Raw genomic sequence first — 17,375 nt, forward strand, 5'->3', positions numbered from 1 at the left:
ACTTATTTATTTTGACACTTTATATACCACTTAATTACAATTGTATCTAAGCAGTGTACAGGGGACTTTATGCAAGGAAACTAAAAATGAATTAAAACTGTAAAATTAGAATTCAATTAAAAAGCCTGCTGGAATAAAAAAATAGTATTTAGTAAGCACAATAAGTTTTGGGGGGCAGGCTTGCCTGACCGTAGCTGGACAGGAGTTCTATAAAACTGGGTCCACAATAATGAATGCACAACCCCTGGTGGCTATAAGCTGTGCATGGGAGACAAGTGACACCCCCAAAGACTTAAGTGACAAAGCAGAAATATAAGAGATAAGGCAGTCTTTGAGATAACCTGGACCCAAGTTGTTAAGGGCCTTGTAAATTAATACAAGAACTTTGAACACATGGAAGCATATGGGCAACTAGTGCAACTGAATGCTAAATGTGGATTTCTCATACTCTTTAACCTAGAGGTGTGAAATGACAGCAGCATAGAGCCCAAATTAAAATTCAGTTTTACTGCATGGAGAAACTGTTCAGTGCGCCTTTAGGTCACTGTCGGCCTGTTTGTCAGTGAAGGTTTATTGGGGAAGGCCAGAGGGCAATGTACATCTCACCGCCTTTCATATTGTGCCTCAGTGTTGACTTTATTCAAGTAGATTTATCTGAAGCTTCTACAGTTTGAACCCTGCTGTGCACTTTTAAATGACATCTGGCTGCTGAGTCAACCTGAGTGGGAAAACACTGAGGAGGAGGATAATTGGCTCCTTTTCACAAAAGGACTGTATAAATATCCTTCTGCCGCACACATATTTCTCACGTGAGATACGTTTGGGTTAAGTCTGGCATTTTCCTGTCATCATAAATGTCAGTGACACTCATTTATTCCATCCTCATTGGAGTTGGAGGAGAGCCCTGAAGGGGGGGGAGAGGAGAGGTAGCATGTAAAGGGATTTTTCTCTCTATGTTAATGCCTATCGAAGCACATCCTGAAACATAAGCTATTTGCTTCATAGAGCTTTGCTGTGGCTCTTTGGTAAGGAATGGAGAGAGGAACACAAGCTGCTTGTTTGAGACCCACAGAAGAAGTTCTGAAGCACTTTTTATTTGTTACTAGCTGTACCCAGCCACGTGTTGCTGTGGCTCATCCCTGTGATTCACCCCACCCCACCCCAACCCGTCCTGACCCATGACCCATCCCAATCCCGTCCTGCCCCCATACCCAACGCAGGTGAGTCCACACCTCCACTCCCTGCAAACCTGAGCCTGAGTCCACTTGTGGTTCTTGAGATTTGAGCCACTGTGAATATTTTTGTATCCCACCTTGTGTTGGGCTCAAGGGAGCTCATAATGAAATTTAAGATACATAGGCCTTGCAAAACCATGTGATTGTTTTTACACAACCTGTTAGCTACAAACATAAAATGTAAATGTTTTAAGATCTGCTCTTCCATCCCCTCCTCTTCCCACACCTACAGTGTTCAGTGAAAAACTGCCGCACAGCCTTCCATGTCACTTGTGCATTTGACCGTGGCTTGGAGATGAAGACTATTCTGGCCGACAATGATGAAGTCAAGTTCAAGTCTTACTGCCCCAAGCACAGTTCCACCAAGAAGTCAGATGAGGAAAACCTCAGTGAATTCACCAGCCAGGAAAATGAGAATGGGGCACAGGACAGTTCCCCTCCTGCTCACCTAGAGCCTTTTGACAGCATGGATCAAAACCAGGAGGAGGCCCACAGGGTCAGCGTTCGCAAGCAGAAGCTTCAACAACTGGAAGATGAGTTCTATGCCTTTGTCAACGCCTCAGAAGTGGCCAAGGCGCTGCAGCTTCCCGAGGACTCTGTAGAATTTTTGTACCAGTACTGGAAGTTGAAGCGGAAATCAAACTTCAACAAACCTTTGATCACCCCAAAGAAAGATGAAGAGGACAATCTGGCCAAACGGGAGCAGGATGTTCTGTTCAGGCGGCTACAGCTTTTCACCCACCTCCGGCAGGATTTGGAGAGGGTAAGTTGTTGTGTTGTTCAGTAGGTCTGAAAGACTAATTTTGTCTCAGTTGTCTTACCAATCCTGATGTTTGAATGCTGTTGGATCAGACATAAAAATCCTGCTCAATGCAGCTGAAAGGTGCACAATGGTCAATGCATGTGGCCTTGGATCTCATCCTATGAAGGTTCTCTCAGAATGATTAGAGAAGAGGTGAACCTGCAGTTCCACCTCTGCCCGTCCTTTTGCTGGCACTTCTTTGAGCGTAGTGGTGTGTTATGACATGTTCAGGCAATCAGTAGGGATTTCCTTCTACATCCTTTGTGCTTGCTATTTCCCAGATCCTATGCTTCAAGGCCTGCTTCTGACTTGCAAGGTGAGGATGGGAGAAGCAGTTGCAAACGGTAAATTTGTGGGCCTTGCTATGGACTCTGAAACCATATTTGTTCTGCATGAGTAGACTTCCCAGGTTCTCTCAACATTGCGAATTCTTTATAAATACATCCCTTTGTAGTTGCAGGGGTCTTCCCTTCATTAAAGTGAGTAGGAAAACCCCCTGTGGGCAGAACAGCTTTCTGTGCACTATAGAGCTCCTGTGCTCACAAAAAGCCACTGGAGTGTGTGTGTGGCTGTGATAGAAAGTAATAAACTTTCATCTATTCTGTTTGATAAGTAATGTAGATTCTTGGAGATTTTCAGTTTAGTGTGGCATGAACACCCCTCTGGGAGAATGTGAAGCCGTTTTGAAAGCTACCTGCCTTTGATTGATGCTTTGAACAATGTGGCCATTCTGAACTTGTTCTCAACTCCAGTATTTAGCTCCAGTATTTCTTGGGAGAAAAGCAATGACGAACCTAGGCAGCATCTTAAAAAGCAGAGACATCACCTTGCCTACAAAGGTCCGTATAGTTAAAGCTATGGTTTTCCCAGTAGTGATGTATGGAAGTGAGAGCTGGACCATAAAGAAGGCTGATCGCCGAAGAATTGATGCTTTTGAATTATGGTGCTGGAGAAGACTCTTGAGAGTCCCATGGACTGCAAGAAGATCAAACCTATCCATTCTGAAGGAAATCAGCCCTGAGTGCTCCCTGGAAGGACAGATCGTGAAGCTGAGGCTCCAATACTTTGGCCACCTCATGAGAAGAGAAGAATCCTTGGAAAAGACCCTGATGTTGGGAAAGATTGAGGGCACTAGGAGAAGGGGACGACAGAGGACGAGATGGTTGGACAGTGTTCTCGAAGTTACGAACATGAGTTTGACCAAACTGTGGGAGGCAGTGGAAGACAGGAGTGCCTGGCGTGCTATGGTCCATGGGGTCACGAAGAGTCGGACACGACTAAACGACTAAACAACAACAACATTTAGCTCCAGAATCTCTTAAAATGAAAGGGTTTGGGAAGAGCTTCTAAAGAATCTCTCCAAACTGAGTGAATGGGCAGTAAAATGGCAAATGCGATGCAAGTGTAACATGGTGTACATTGGAGCAAACCACCTAAATTTCACATATGTGCTTGTGGGGTCTTAACTGGCAGTGATTGACTAGGAAGACCTTGGGGCTGTAGCGGATAACTCTGTGAAGATATTGACTCAGTGTACAGGAGCAGTGAAAAAGGCAAATTCCATGCTTGCGATCATTAGGAACGAAATTTAAAATATAACCAACAATATGTCATTATACAAATCTGTGGCGCAATGGAATATTTTGTACAGCTTTGGTTGCCTCACCTCAATAAGGGCTTGTAGAGCTAGAACAGGGCAACCCAAAGTGAGGAAGGTGGAAATTCCACAGGGTGGGTGCCACTACCGAGAAGGCCCTCTGCCTGGTTCCCTGTAACTTTTCACAGTGAGGGAACCAGCAGAAGACCATTGGAGGACCTCTTTGTAGGTTCTTAATGTGGGAAGTAGGAATAAAGAAAAGTGGTCCTCTGTGCTGGTGTAACATACCTCTCCTTCAGCACTAGTAACACATGCCAGATTGGGTTGCAAAATGTCTTCTAGCTTGGAAAAGCTCCTCTTTTTAGGTGGTTTTTAAAATTCAAATATCAACTTCAAAATATGTTTCTCTTACGTGAATCAACATAGTGCTGCACATTGTGTTTTCAGGTACGAAACCTAACATATATGGTGACCCGACGGGAAAAAATTAAAAGATCTGTTTGCAAAGTCCAGGAACAGATATTCAATCTCTATACAAATCTTGTGGAGCATGAAAGAGTTTCAGGTGAGTTCCGTTTGTCTTTTTGTGTTGGAGTATGGCATGGCAAATGTGTTGGCATACTGGTCTGGAATGAAAATTATTGCTGTAATGTTTTCGTGCACTGTAATGAAATGTATTGGCTTGCATTTCACCATAACCCTGCACACTGAGAAAAAACCACCAACCACGTTTAAATATTTGAAAGACTGATAATTTCTCTGACTTACTGAGGGACTTGTGGGTTGCTATAGTAGATAGCTATTAAAAACCATTGCTAGTAGGCCTCTGTATGTGTTTTGCCACTTGCTGGCTCTTTTTATATTTTGCGATGGAGATGATCTGCTTTCCCTCCTGAAAGTTGAATAGGTTTGCGCTTTATGTTTTTACATTTCAGATGTATTCAGTTTCATAACTCCTTACCCACCAGCCTGTACTTCCCAATATAGTATTATTCAATCAGTGAAGTGTATACAGGTCCCACTCAAAAGTATTTTCTTTATATAAATATAAAATCACTTGCTATTTATGTTTATATTCGTGCAAGTCTGAATCTTACCTGGCAGTTATTTTCCTCCAACATTATTTAGCTGCCATTATGTAGATTTCCTTAGATCCTACTCCTCAAAATTTCCTTTACTTAATTCTTACAGCTTCTTAATTAAAATTCTTATTTTTGCTTGCCCTCCATCTAAATCAGATTATTCACAATCACAACCTGGGTACATGTGAACAATTTAATTTTGTTCTTATCTATAATCTAGCAATTTATTAAAGCATATTTATTTCCACTTGTATTGAAATTGAGTGGCAATTTCAATAGTATATTAGCACCCGCAGACAAATTCTAAAGCACAGTTAATATTTGTTTATGTTGTCTTACTTTGAAAACTGACTCAATTTTTGTGCAGTGAGTTTAGTGGTCTATTCAGTTTTTTTCATTTACATTGTTTTGTTGATGCTTTGCAACTAAGACGCAGGGGAACATGAGAAAAGGATTACATAAGTCCTTGTGTTCCCCCACCCACAGCTGACAATGAAAGCAATGTTCCAAATTCTGAATTATCTCATTGTGCAAAACTGATTATTAATTTTAATTAAAATCAGTATTGTTTGACAAAATATATATATTTGCTGTTCCGTTATGTGCAATAGATAACTTTATGGTCTGGATTATGAAACCAGGAGTATCGTTCCCCCTGCTTGTATTCATCTGGAACATATTTTTATTCCTTCTTTATAACATCAGGGGCATGAATGTCATAAGATGAACAATGCATCCTAGTTGCTACACTTAACTTTCTTTTACAAATGGTTGACAACTTGACTCTCTTCAACCACAATTGAAATTTATCAAATGCTCAAGGAGGAAAATACTGCCAGGAGAACAGAGCTCCAAGAGTCTATTATGTTAAAAATGAATTGAGCTAGAAAAGTCTGCCTTTTTATCACATTCTTTAAACCTAAGTGTCTTACTCTGACAAGCAAAGTGCTTTGGAGACAGTCAGAAACTAAGTGGAACAACGACCTTTCTTTAATGTGGCTTGCCAGTCAGAAAGTGCTTTAAAAGCATGAACCCAGAAGAAATAGCTAGCTTTTAACTATATATTCTTCAAAGACGCTAGTACCCGTTGAGCAAGAAACTGCTGCAGCTGAATGACCTTCCCATTTCAATCAGCAGCACCAGTTTAGCTGCCTTAAAATCCAGTGTTAAAGCATTGGATGTTGGTGTTTTTAATATGTAGGTTTATTACAACATCCATGCAACCCTGGCTTATGCTAACATGGCTGCTAACATAACCCAACCCTGAGGAGTTTTCTGGTTTGGTGCAATATGATCTAGCTGCTAGTGCAGCAAGTAATAGAATGAAGTGGCCAGTTTGCCACTTCTGTTGTGGCTCGACAAATTCCTTCCCCAGTCCCCTTGTTCTTGCATTCCTAAGGCAGGCAGCAAAGCTGGGCCTCTGTTGGGTTGCCACCCCTGGCTAATGGAGATGTGTTCACTTTGGTGAACTGTAAGCTTTAAAGCACCTATTCTCAGGGCAAGTGTGTTTTCGTTAAAATCTGGGGACAAAGCAAAATGAGATCAAGCTCTGACATCTGTAGTTTCCTATGCTTATGCTACCTAATTAAACGACCAATGAACATACAAACTTTGACATTCAGCAAAGTGTACTCACAGATTTGGACATTTCAGTATTAATTTGTTTCCAAACATGCAAAGTGTCTCATTGATTTCACTGGAACTTCCACATGATGAACACAGTATATTTGGGAGTTCAGCACTGGAATGTCCTGTAGATTTCAGTGGGAGGGTTAAGCACATTATCCCTACCCAACTGAAATCAATGGAATACCGATAGGCCTATGACCCTCAGAAATCCAGTTCATATCAGTGGAAGCTGCATTCAAGTAACCACACTTGTGATGAATCTTTGATTTAAATGGGATGCAGGTGGCACTGTGGGTTAAACCAGAGCCTAAGGCTTTCTGATCAGAAGTTCGGCAGTTCAAATGCCTGAGGCGAGGTGAGCTCCCATTGCTCGGCCTCAGCTCCTGCCAACCTAGCAGTTCGAAAGCACGTCAAAGTGCAAGTAGATAAATAGGTACCGCTCCAAGCGGGAAGGTAAACGTTTTTCCGTGCGCTGCTCTGGTTCGGCCAATAACGCGAGATGAGCGCGCAACCCCAGAGTTGGTCACGACTGGACCTAATGGTCAGGGGTCCCTTTACCTTTATGTACACCTACCTTTCACTGAATCTGGTCCCCTGGGTCAAGTAGAAAAATATTACTGTCTATTCCAGTACTGCTTATTTGTTCCAGTTTGACTCTCTCGCCAATATTCTGACACACCATATATCCGTACAAAGGCAAGCAACATCTTGCCTTAATTTTTAGTTATTCTGGTGATATTTATTAAAACTCTACAATTATTGCCCCATGTAACTAAGCAGAAATAGAGAAGTCAGCCTCTGATGTAAAGGGACATGTATTTAATCAGGGAGAAGTGGGGTTTTTTCAGAGCAGTAAAGCCCTATTAAAATCTTGCCATTAATTAAAAAAAAGTTTGACACAGATAGCTTATTGCCACATGTTCAGTGTTGTGAAACTGGTGCTCCGTGTTTTAGCTGTTTAGAGAAAACCCTTTAAAAAAAAACCAGCAGGTTGGATCAAGACTAGCTAATTGAACCTAAGTACTATTGAAATAATTGTGACACCTTAGTCATGACTTAAAGGCCCATTGATTTCACTGGGAACCAAGCACATTACTTAAGTCTGGATCCACCTAAAGGACATTCTTGGCTATGAAACTCAAAAATGCTTGAAAGCTGCTTCAGATAAACATTAACCCATTTGTGTCTTTGCAGGCATGCCTTCCTCCTCCTCCTCTATGGAAAATATAATGCTCTTCAACAGTTCACCACTGGGCCCAGATGCACCTCAGATAGAGGATTTGAAATGGCACTCAGCTTTCTTCAGAAAGCAAATGGGCATGTCATTGAGTCATTCTTTGAAAAAAACACAGAAGAGAGAGCGGATGAGGAGGAGCTCTGGGCATGATGACAAATCTTTACTCAAGCAGCCCAGCCAAAGGGAAGGCTTTGCAACTCCCAGTAGCTTTTTCAGTTTTGAAAAGACATTTGCAGAAGCACAAATTGGATCAGCACAACAGAAGAATGGGGTTGTTATAGCAGACCACAGGAAGAGAAGAGACAATCATTCCCATTGTGATGTGATGAAGGTAGGACTGAAGGAGAAACCTTCTAAACACAACCACAAACCCCTGAGACCCAACGAACTGTCTCAGAGGCAGTTAGAAAACAAAAGGGCCGTGAACCACCCGAGTGGCAGGTCAGCACCTGGAACCCGGAGGGATATAGTGCCTAAATGCAATGGATCTTTTTTCAAAATGAACTATAATCCAACTCCGGTTAAAGTGCCTACGACACCCAGAAGCCCTGTGAAAAACTGGGGAGGATTCCGAATTCCAAAGAAAGGAGAAAGACAACAGCAGGGAGAAGGGCAGGAAGAGATGTGCCGCCAAAACTCTAACTATCCTTACTCGGGCCTGGGTCGAGTTTCCCCTAAAGAGAGGGCCAAAAGCAACTTAAAAGTGGACAGCGAGAATGATGGGTACGCCCCTGATGCTGAGATGAGCGATTCAGAAACTGAGATGGCCGAGAAGAAATGCAGGCAACAAAGGCTCAGTTCAAATAGCACTATTCCTAGGAGGACAGACATCATTAGGAGAAGCATCCTTGCCTCCTGACTAGAGAGTGGGACACAATAGCAGCACTGGAATCAGTGAAGCCCCAGCCTGGAAAAATTATCCACTCTGCGTTATTTATTGGTGTGACAAGAAGGGTGGGGGGGTCCTTACACATGGCTACAATATAAGCCAAGAGTGAGCCTGTTTTCTCCGGGCTGTAGAAATATGTTTACGTGCACTTGACTAAGAGTTTGTCCTCCACCCGTCATGTCCGTGAGATTACAACCTTTTTTAATTGCAACTTTTCTGAAGAAATCACATGAGAAGATGATCTTGCTATGCCAATTGATCAATAAGATGAATACAAATTAAAAGATAAAATCAAAATCAAACACTTAATGGGGGTAGATTTGGATGGGGAAACCCTGATTTAGGTGGATAGCACTAAGGATTTTCCTCTGTCTCTGAAAAGCACAAGCTGTTAGTACACAAGGATTTACAATGGTGGTTATAATCACCCTGCACTGCATCGTCCACTCTAAATTGTCACTTTGGTGATGCTGTGCTAGGACTAAGCCCTAGTAGTCTGCATTTTTTGTTGTTTTAGGGTGGTGGTGGTGGTGTTTTTTCCCTGGCAGCTTTATGAACCCCAGAAGAGTTTTCATAAAAGCCCATCAAGCAGGTAAGAGGAATTTACCATGACTACTAAGATACCTGAAGGGATAGAACCAAGCTGACCAATTGTGAAAACAGTAGCAGCATAGTGCTATTCTGAAGGGACTCAGACTAAGAGTATGAAAACTACTCAGCTCCTCAAATTTGGAGAGTATGTCTTAAAAGTACTTTTTATCTTGTTCTGAGAAGGAAGGCAGACTTGTAGCCTGCTATATTCTGCTGACAATGCCCATCCGAAATATGATGACAATTCAAGTGGGAAAGACTCAGTGCGTCTACACTGCAAATAGTAAATAGTTTTTGCTGTCATGGTTCCCCTCCTTCCTTGTCTACTCTCCAACCTGAGAACTGTAACTCTGATGGGCAACAGATTTTTCAATAACGCATTCTCAGCATCTCATCACACAATTCCCAGGTTTTTGGGGAGAAGCCATGACAGGTAAACAGGCTGAAATTTGCTTTGAAGATATGCCCATGTTTCTAAAGGCTCTAGTCAGCAGCCTTTCCCAATATGCACTAACGGTATGTGTTGGGATATGCAATTTTCTGACACACAAGGGTTACTTTAAATAAAAAGAGAAGGATGTAATAAATATATATATATTTTGAATACAATGGAAAGGCAATAAGATGTGAGTAGCGTTTTACATTCAAGCCAATTTAACAACATGATTTTATGATAAGGATTAGATTTGACCAAGGAGGGGCTTGTGTTCTGATTACATCATTTTAAGAATTGCAATAACTAATGAGAATAAGCCATCAGCAATAAGATGAACAGATCGTTCAGAGTCTTTTTCTTTCTTTTTTGCACCCATAGAGTGTGTGTCTCTATCGCGAGTGCATCTATAATGCACATAACGTAGTTTTAGGCTGCAGTAACTTTGGGGACAGAACTTTGATGTAAAATCAGATATAACCTAGTTTTAAGAAAGTTTAAGCAGCTGTAGGTGTTTAAAATAAAAATAAAAATGGGCAGCCCTCCCCCAGTCCATCAACAGCTACTTCACTCGCAAGAAGTGGGTTTACAGCTATGAAAGAAATGTTGAAGCCTTGCAATTTGACTTGAGTCTTCCAGGGGTTTCAACTGAGAACTGGATTGCTGCTGTTCCATCTTGCTATGCAAGTCACTGAATGATCAAAAAACTGCTTGGGGAGGTTGACACAGTACATGTTCCTTACATGCAAGCAGCCCTGGCCTTCTCCACTTGGAAAAATGTAATGTGTGTACCTGTGAATCAAATATATTTAGTAGGAGTTTGCATGATGATGTATTTTGGGAACCAGCTCTCAGAATTCATTCCTATTTGCTTCTGGAACAGAGGTCACAATCCTAAAACAAATGAAAACAAACTCAAGATTTAGAAATTAGTTGTGGGATCACATCATCTCCATTTACTCTTGGTTCCTCTCAGTTTCTTGTTTGGCACTGCCCATATTTACAATATTGCTTGTACTAGAATCAGAAACCACACTTGCAAGTGGAGCTTCCAAATCTAGTTTGGAGGGCAGATGTTACAGCAAACTGGTTTGTGCTTAAACAGGCAGCTGAAAGGGGATCCATGTGGGAGGGGAAGGGAAATGTGCAACTTTGTGGTTTGTACATGTTTTCTCAAACAAATGTTTGGAGGCGCATCTGAAGTGAACCTTAATGTATATTTAAGAGCCCTAAACTAGCAGGTGCTGTTAGCACACTGGAGTTTTAGCGCATGCACAGAACTTCACACAGATAGAGGCTGTTGCAAGTGCTTAACCAGAGGAATTCTCCAGAAGTGAAGTAAATAGAACAAGTCCCTCCTGCACACCTCTATTCTCAGTGTACTCCAATCCATGCCTAGCTTTGGATCAGAATAAGATTAAGACACTGAGGCCTTGAATCTTAACATGATCAAGATAGTGACAACAGTTTAGGATACTGGAAATGAAAAAAATAGTGATATGAAAGATGTAGTTTTATAAGGCTTTATTGCTTCTGATTAAACTACTCATATCTTATAGGTATGTTGACCAGGTTTGCTGCTTTAAAAGCAGATATGTTCTTGTTAAAATATGGGAAAAGAGGGACGTGATTAATTTACTTTTCAATACAGTAAGTATTTTGGGTGAGGGTTGAGTGAAATATTATCAGTTAGCCTGCCCTGTAAGGGTGTTGTTCATCAAGCCATAGAAGGAATAAAATAAATTTGATTATAAGTAAACATTATTCAATGTTATGACTTATTTTGAAAGAAATATCATAACATTTGCACTATTAGGAATGATAGCATTTGTGCAGAGCAATGCCTTACCTGTTTTGCTCCCCACCATGTTTAGGTTAATAAGCTTTCTGATTTTTGAATAATGCTGAACCAAAAATTAAGAAAAACAAAAGAGAAAAATAAATTGTGCTTTCCCCCATAGCTGCAACTGTACAAGTTACATGCTACTCTGAGAGGAAAAAGAGCAGTGATCCTTACCTACTACTGCATTCATTTTGTTAATATGGAAACAGCTGTTATTTCTTGTTAGGTTTCACCGTTTTCCTTATGCAGAATGCCCAAGACATTTCTTGATTTTGATTGGTGTACTACATTGAAATGTAGGCTTAATAAACCCTTCTGTAATGACCTGGAATGCTATCTGTTAGGTTTTGGGGATGGACGGATGGACACACACACACACTCCCTAAATGAATGGAATGTTATACATGTCTCATGTGTACAAATATTATTTAAAAAAACTTTTAAAAACTTTCATTACTACATTTGTAAAACCCTGTACAGATGATTTTTCACTATGTGCCTAGCTTTGGTGTCCATTTTGCTCAAATTTGAAAACAGGTGCATGATGACAAAAAAGAATCAGAAATAAAGTATATGTAGAGATGACTATTTTATATTACATGGCCCAATCCTGTATTTATTTTCCTCCCTTTTTGAAGTATTTATAAAGACCTAGTTGAAGATGGCTGTATTTTTTTGTTAAAATATTTAGTAGAATTGTGCCTTTGTCTGTATGTGAATAAATGCTGTACATTTTGCAATACACGTCAAGTGTTATGATTTGACATCTATGCTGCTACTTCCACAAGATTCCAGAAGCAGAAAAGCTTTTCAGCTAGACTTACCTTTGCAACTTCTGCCTAGGTGGCCCATCACTTTCCATCCCTACTTGGTGGAAATGCTAGGAGTCTGGATTTTCTCCTTGCTCTTGGATATAATCTGCTACTGAGGATTCCCCCTTCTCTGTTCATCTCAGTAGACTTAAAAATGACAATAACTCATCTCATTCCTTGTCTTTCAGCCCATTGCAGTCTTCTTCCTATAGTTATTTTTTCTCCAACCCATCTCAGTGAAGCTGGCCTTGGCTCACTGCCACCTCTTTGCTCTCCTCTCACATTCCTTCCTACTCTCACTTCAGTGACTCATGCTTACTCCATACATTTTACAAGGCAATCTCTCCCCTTTTATTGTATTGAAATTGTGAAATTTAAACATTCTTCGTCCCTCCTCTAAGTACCCACCATGGTACTCTACTATATAGACCCAAAGTCTTGTGCTGCACTTGCCAATTTGGCTAAGGTGCCAGTTTTCTGAGGCAGCTCTACCAGATAACAGCCTGCACTCCAGCAGAAATAGTACCCAGGGTTGCAGAAGGCCAAGGTTTCCCTGCCATGATGCTAAATTCCTTCCCATCCACTTATTTCTGAGAGGCTAATTCCCAGCCAAGTTACTCAGGTGTGTGTGCATTGGAAACACATGTCTCAAGCCATAATGCTAAAAGCCCTTTTGATTCTTTGGTAGTTCCTACATTATACAACATGGAAATGCAATAGTATTCTGAATCCTGTAAACAACATCTTTGAAGTATCCATCTGTAATAGGAACTGTTTGTATATCCACAAGAATGTGGGGGACCAGAAAAGAGTAGTATTACTGGTTTCAATTAACATTAAGGAATAAATAAAGTAAAATAATAAACACAATAGCAATTTTACAAGGGCCAATTTGTTTTCAAATTGAGCACCTTACATGGGAAAAAATAGTTTTAAAATGTTGAGTTTATTAACACAGCACTAGGTACTGTCAGTTGTAAAAAAAAAACACACCTTAAAATTCAGCAATTGTGTATTTCAAACTTTGTGGCAAAGTTTTCTTCCATAAAACAAAACGTTATATGGAAAACCACCTTTCCATCTAGCTTTAATTCACTTCAATATGTATTTGCAGTTACCTGCTTAATGTTTATTGTGGAGAAGCCACAGTGATTATTTTCTCGGGCAACAGTGATGCACATTTTTATAGAAGTCACTCTGTGCATGATATGTCCTAATGCTCCAATGCTGCTCTTAAGAAGCCCCAACTTACATGTTGTGTGGAAGAACAATATATTACTTTCAAGTATTTTCCAACTCTATCAAGGAGGCAGCCTTTTTCCTCTGCATTGTAATCACACTGAGCTGTAATTAAAACAAAACAAAACAATAATTTGTTTCTTCAGTAGGAATCTTTAAACTAATTGGATTATAATGCAAGCTGAAGTACAGATAGAGTGAGGAAATTATTTTATTTTGCTTCTAGAATATACTTAAGGTATATATATATATATATATATATATATATATATATATATATATTCAAATGATTCCGAAGTTTTTTTCTGAAAGGTTTACTGAGTGAAAGCCACCTTCATTATGAATACATAGAAGAATTGCACAGTTGCCAGTTTTAAGAGTTGTTAAGACCCTGATTCAGCTCTTCATTAAATGATCCAATTTGAAGGCTGCCCAGTTCAAAGTGTTGGTGCTGACCTTTAAAGCCCTAAGCTGCCTTGCCCCATTATACCTGAAGGAGTGTCTCCACCCCCATCGTTCAGCCCAGACATGGTCCAGCTCCGAGGGCCCTCGGGCAGTTCCCTCACTGCGAAAAGTAAAGTTATAGGGAACCAGGCAAAGAGTCTTCTCGGTAGTAGTGCCCACCCTGTGGAACACCCACCCATCAGATGTCAAGGAGATAAACAACTATCTGACTTTTAGAAGACATTGAAGTTTTTAATGGTTGATATTTTATTGTGTTTTAAATATTTTGCTGGGAACTGCCCAGAGGGGCTGGGGCAAACCAATCAGATGGGCGGCATATTAATAATGTTATGATTAAAGATTTTTGGTTATGCAGCTGTAATAAGGGTGCTGATCTGATTTATTTCTAGATACCTGCTGAGATGCTGTGGTTGCCCTCTCTTCTGCCTGGCTTAGTCGCCTTTGAAGTCTGTTGACTTTCTCTTGATGTTCCATCATTAATTTTTCATTCTGTATAAATGAAATAGCTCATTACAAATTTAAGTTTATGTTATCAGATCATACATATTTCAGGAAACAAGGTTTAAGGAAGAGAAACTTGGTAAATGGCAAAGCCAGGAACCGACTAACAGGCAAACAAGGCAGGTTGCTCCTATGCATTGTGTCTACCCTTGACAGGGATTTCCAGTCTTCGGAATCTCATGACACAACTTTTATATATAAAAAACATAATATTAAGGAAGTTACAAGTACAAATTTCAACAGGGAAGGGGTGGTGCTGGACTCCTGAGATGCTTCAATCAGTTGGCCTTTAAAGGAAAGTAAGGACAGATGATGGGCTGTCCAGAGAGGCAGAACTATAAAGATCAGTGCTTAGGAGGGCTAATTGTGACAGAATTTTTTTTAGTTGTTACAAAAATTGAACCAGCCATTGCAGAAAAAAAATGACAAGCTAAAGATCACAGAAAGGAACCATCACCTAGTAAAAAAAAAAATTAACAGCGCAAAATTAGCTATGAACAAAGCTGTATGTTTTAATAATAGTAAAATAAATGTTTCTAGCACTTTTTTCCCAGTGTATGATCACAAATAGGACAGAGTTTTCCAGTTGAGAATTGCTCTAAGAACTCTAATAAACCAATTATGAGTTCACAAGATGTACATCTAGTTAAAACACAGCATTTGGATGAGGATCATTCTCTTACCTCAATAACCTTTTCATTTGCTCTTTCCAGCTGACAAAGTATCTCCTGGGTGTGAATTTTCTGACGGCTCAGCTCACTTCTATGAAACAAGATCAAAGAAACTCATTAATGAAAATCAACATATATGTTGACCTAACTCATTTCCAGAGGAATATGGGACAATCATATATTCTTCCCTCTTTCAAATTCCTTCCTTCCAATGAAGTATGAAAAGGATAGTACTTTAAGAGATACCAATAATGGCCATATTTAGTATTGTGACAGTACTGTTATAGGACAGATTCACAAAAATACAAACTTTTTTTATTAAGGACAGGGGACTTGTGGATTTCCAGGAGTTGGGACTATAGCTCTAATCATCCCTGACTACTCGCCATGCTGGCTGGGCTAATGGGTATTGGAATCCAACATCTGGAATGCCACATCCCTGCTTAATGTGACAAAATAAGCAATATAATCCTATGGACAGTGTCCATCAAGTATTAACCTAGATACCACTTATGTCATGGTCTCCCTACAGGGACACATGGGATCCTGGGCAAAGCTGGACCTTCCAGAGCTAAAAAGTGGGAGCAAACACTCCACTAAACTCAAGGAAGAGGTCTGTTGAGTGCACATGCCTTCCCACTCAGTTTTCTTCTCATTGAAGTCTGAGTAGCAACTCAGTTGTTGTACAGCTAGTTTGGAGGCATTTTATTTTCATAAATAGCTATGGTTGGTTGTCTTATTTGTATTGAGCAAAGTAGCTCCTGCAACAAGATGCACACTGTGTACAGGAAATCTTTACCTCGCCCTGGCGTCTTGTACCACTGAGCAAATGCCAAAAGTCCTGCCTACTACCTCAAATTTATTAATGAAGCTTGTAGAAATAGAACATCCTATCTCTGTGAACAGGTTTGCAAGCTTGAGGCTGGGGCACCCCAATCCCTTCTCCTGCAATGGATCTTGTCCCAAACTCTGGTTTGTCTGACCCAGGGTTTCAACTGCCCTACGAACAGGAGGATGTGCAGATTTTGATGAACAATGCATTTTTCACACCCATGGAATACTGAAAGGAACAATGTGTGCAAAAATGTATCATAGGAGGGCAGGAAAAATCTACGCAGGCACACCTCAAGTGATCAGAGCAAGTTATTTTTTATTTGTTTCCAAGATCCACAAACTGGGGAATCCTAGAAACCACACTGCCTTGGGCTCTAGGACTCATAGCATTGTTGTCTGGCTATGAGAACTCTTTCCTCTCATGTTCTTAGGGCCAAACTAGATGTTCACATTACATAGCAGGCTTTTCTTAAATAATTCTCATTGTGAAGGCTGCACATTATAGCTCTCCAATCTCCCACCAAGATCAGAATGGAGATCACTGCCACCTCTCTGCAGTGCTAGGAACCTAAGGGAAATGAGACCCATTGGTACCATTTCCTAAGGCTCCAAAAGCCATTCTGATCTCTCTGGGGAAGTGGAGAGAGGAGCCTCAGGTTCTCACATGTTGTCTTTACAATGAGAATCAGCTCCCCTACCCCCAAGTAGTTAGTTTGTGTAATCTGAAGGACTAGGAGGAAAACTATAGTCCACTACTCATCTTCCAGTGGCTCAAAAACTGGGACACCCTGTACACATACAAGCTTCTGCAACAAACAGCAGTAATGTTACCAAAAGCTTGTTCATCTTCACACCTTCTACGCTTTATCTTCTTTGCCAATTAATCAACAGTTGGCAGTTCACCACACACAACCAGACTGAAACATTAACCTTTTTCACTAAATCTGTTTTGCACTAAACACTATTTTGCATTACTCTTCCCCCAGTAAATTAAAACACCTATTATTTGCATTGATTGTTCAATTTCCTAACCCCACTCTACAACAACACCCCCACCTTGTAACCATCTGTATATATGTCAAACAATTCATGCATCTAACAATTGAACTCTTGCACACAAAACCCTATGCCACGGTACATTTCTTAGATGCGGGTGGCGCTGTGGTCTAAACCACTGAGCCTAGGGCTTGCTGATTGAAAGGTCGGTTCGAATCTCCACGACGGGGTGAGCTCCTGTTGTTCAGTCCCAGTTCCTGCCCACCTAGCAGTGTCAAAGCACGTCAAGTGCAAGTAGATAAATAGGTACCGCTCTGGCGGGAAGGTAAACGGTGTTTCCGTGCGTTGCTCTGGTTCGCCAGAAGTGGCTTAGTCATGCTGGCCACATGTGGACAAACGCCAGCTCCCTCGGCCTATAGAGTGAGATGAGCGTGCAACCCCAGAGTCATTCGCGACTGGACCTAACGGTCAGGGGTACCTTTACCTTTAACATGGCTACCCTTTTGCGTTTGGTAATTC

General features: G+C 40.7%; 2 protein-coding genes across 16 annotated transcripts in view; one reads left to right on the forward strand and one right to left on the reverse strand.

Annotated features, from left to right (window-relative positions):
* The window catches only part of JADE1 (jade family PHD finger 1), a 71,051-nt gene extending 60,356 nt beyond the window's left edge, over positions 1-10,695 (forward strand). For all 8 annotated transcript variants that reach the window (XM_060278593.1, XM_035114057.2, XM_060278594.1 and 5 more), the window contains 3 exons: positions 1,468-1,998; positions 4,082-4,199; positions 7,540-10,695. In XM_060278593.1, coding sequence (XP_060134576.1) covers positions 1,468-1,998; positions 4,082-4,199; positions 7,540-8,441 — 1,551 coding nt within the window. In that variant the 3' untranslated portion in view covers positions 8,442-10,695. The remainder of the gene's footprint in view (positions 1-1,467; positions 1,999-4,081; positions 4,200-7,539) is intronic.
* The window catches only part of SCLT1 (sodium channel and clathrin linker 1), a 48,608-nt gene continuing 39,320 nt past the window's right edge, over positions 8,088-17,375 (reverse strand). For 7 of the 8 annotated variants that reach the window (XM_035114065.2, XM_060278598.1, XM_060278597.1 and 4 more), the window contains 3 exons: positions 15,039-15,117; positions 14,248-14,343; positions 8,088-13,494 (listed from right to left, as the gene is read on the reverse strand). In XM_035114065.2, the coding sequence (XP_034969956.2) occupies positions 13,432-13,494; positions 14,248-14,343; positions 15,039-15,117 (238 nt within the window). In that variant the 3' untranslated portion in view covers positions 8,088-13,431. Of the gene's footprint in view, positions 13,495-14,247; positions 14,344-14,366; positions 15,118-17,375 lie in introns of those variants that run through there. The other variant, XM_060278599.1, reaches the window with a different exon arrangement.

The sequence above is a fragment of the Zootoca vivipara genome, chromosome 9, assembly GCF_963506605.1.
Source record: "Zootoca vivipara chromosome 9, rZooViv1.1, whole genome shotgun sequence".
In the NCBI taxonomy this organism is placed as follows: Eukaryota; Metazoa; Chordata; class Lepidosauria; order Squamata; family Lacertidae; genus Zootoca; species Zootoca vivipara.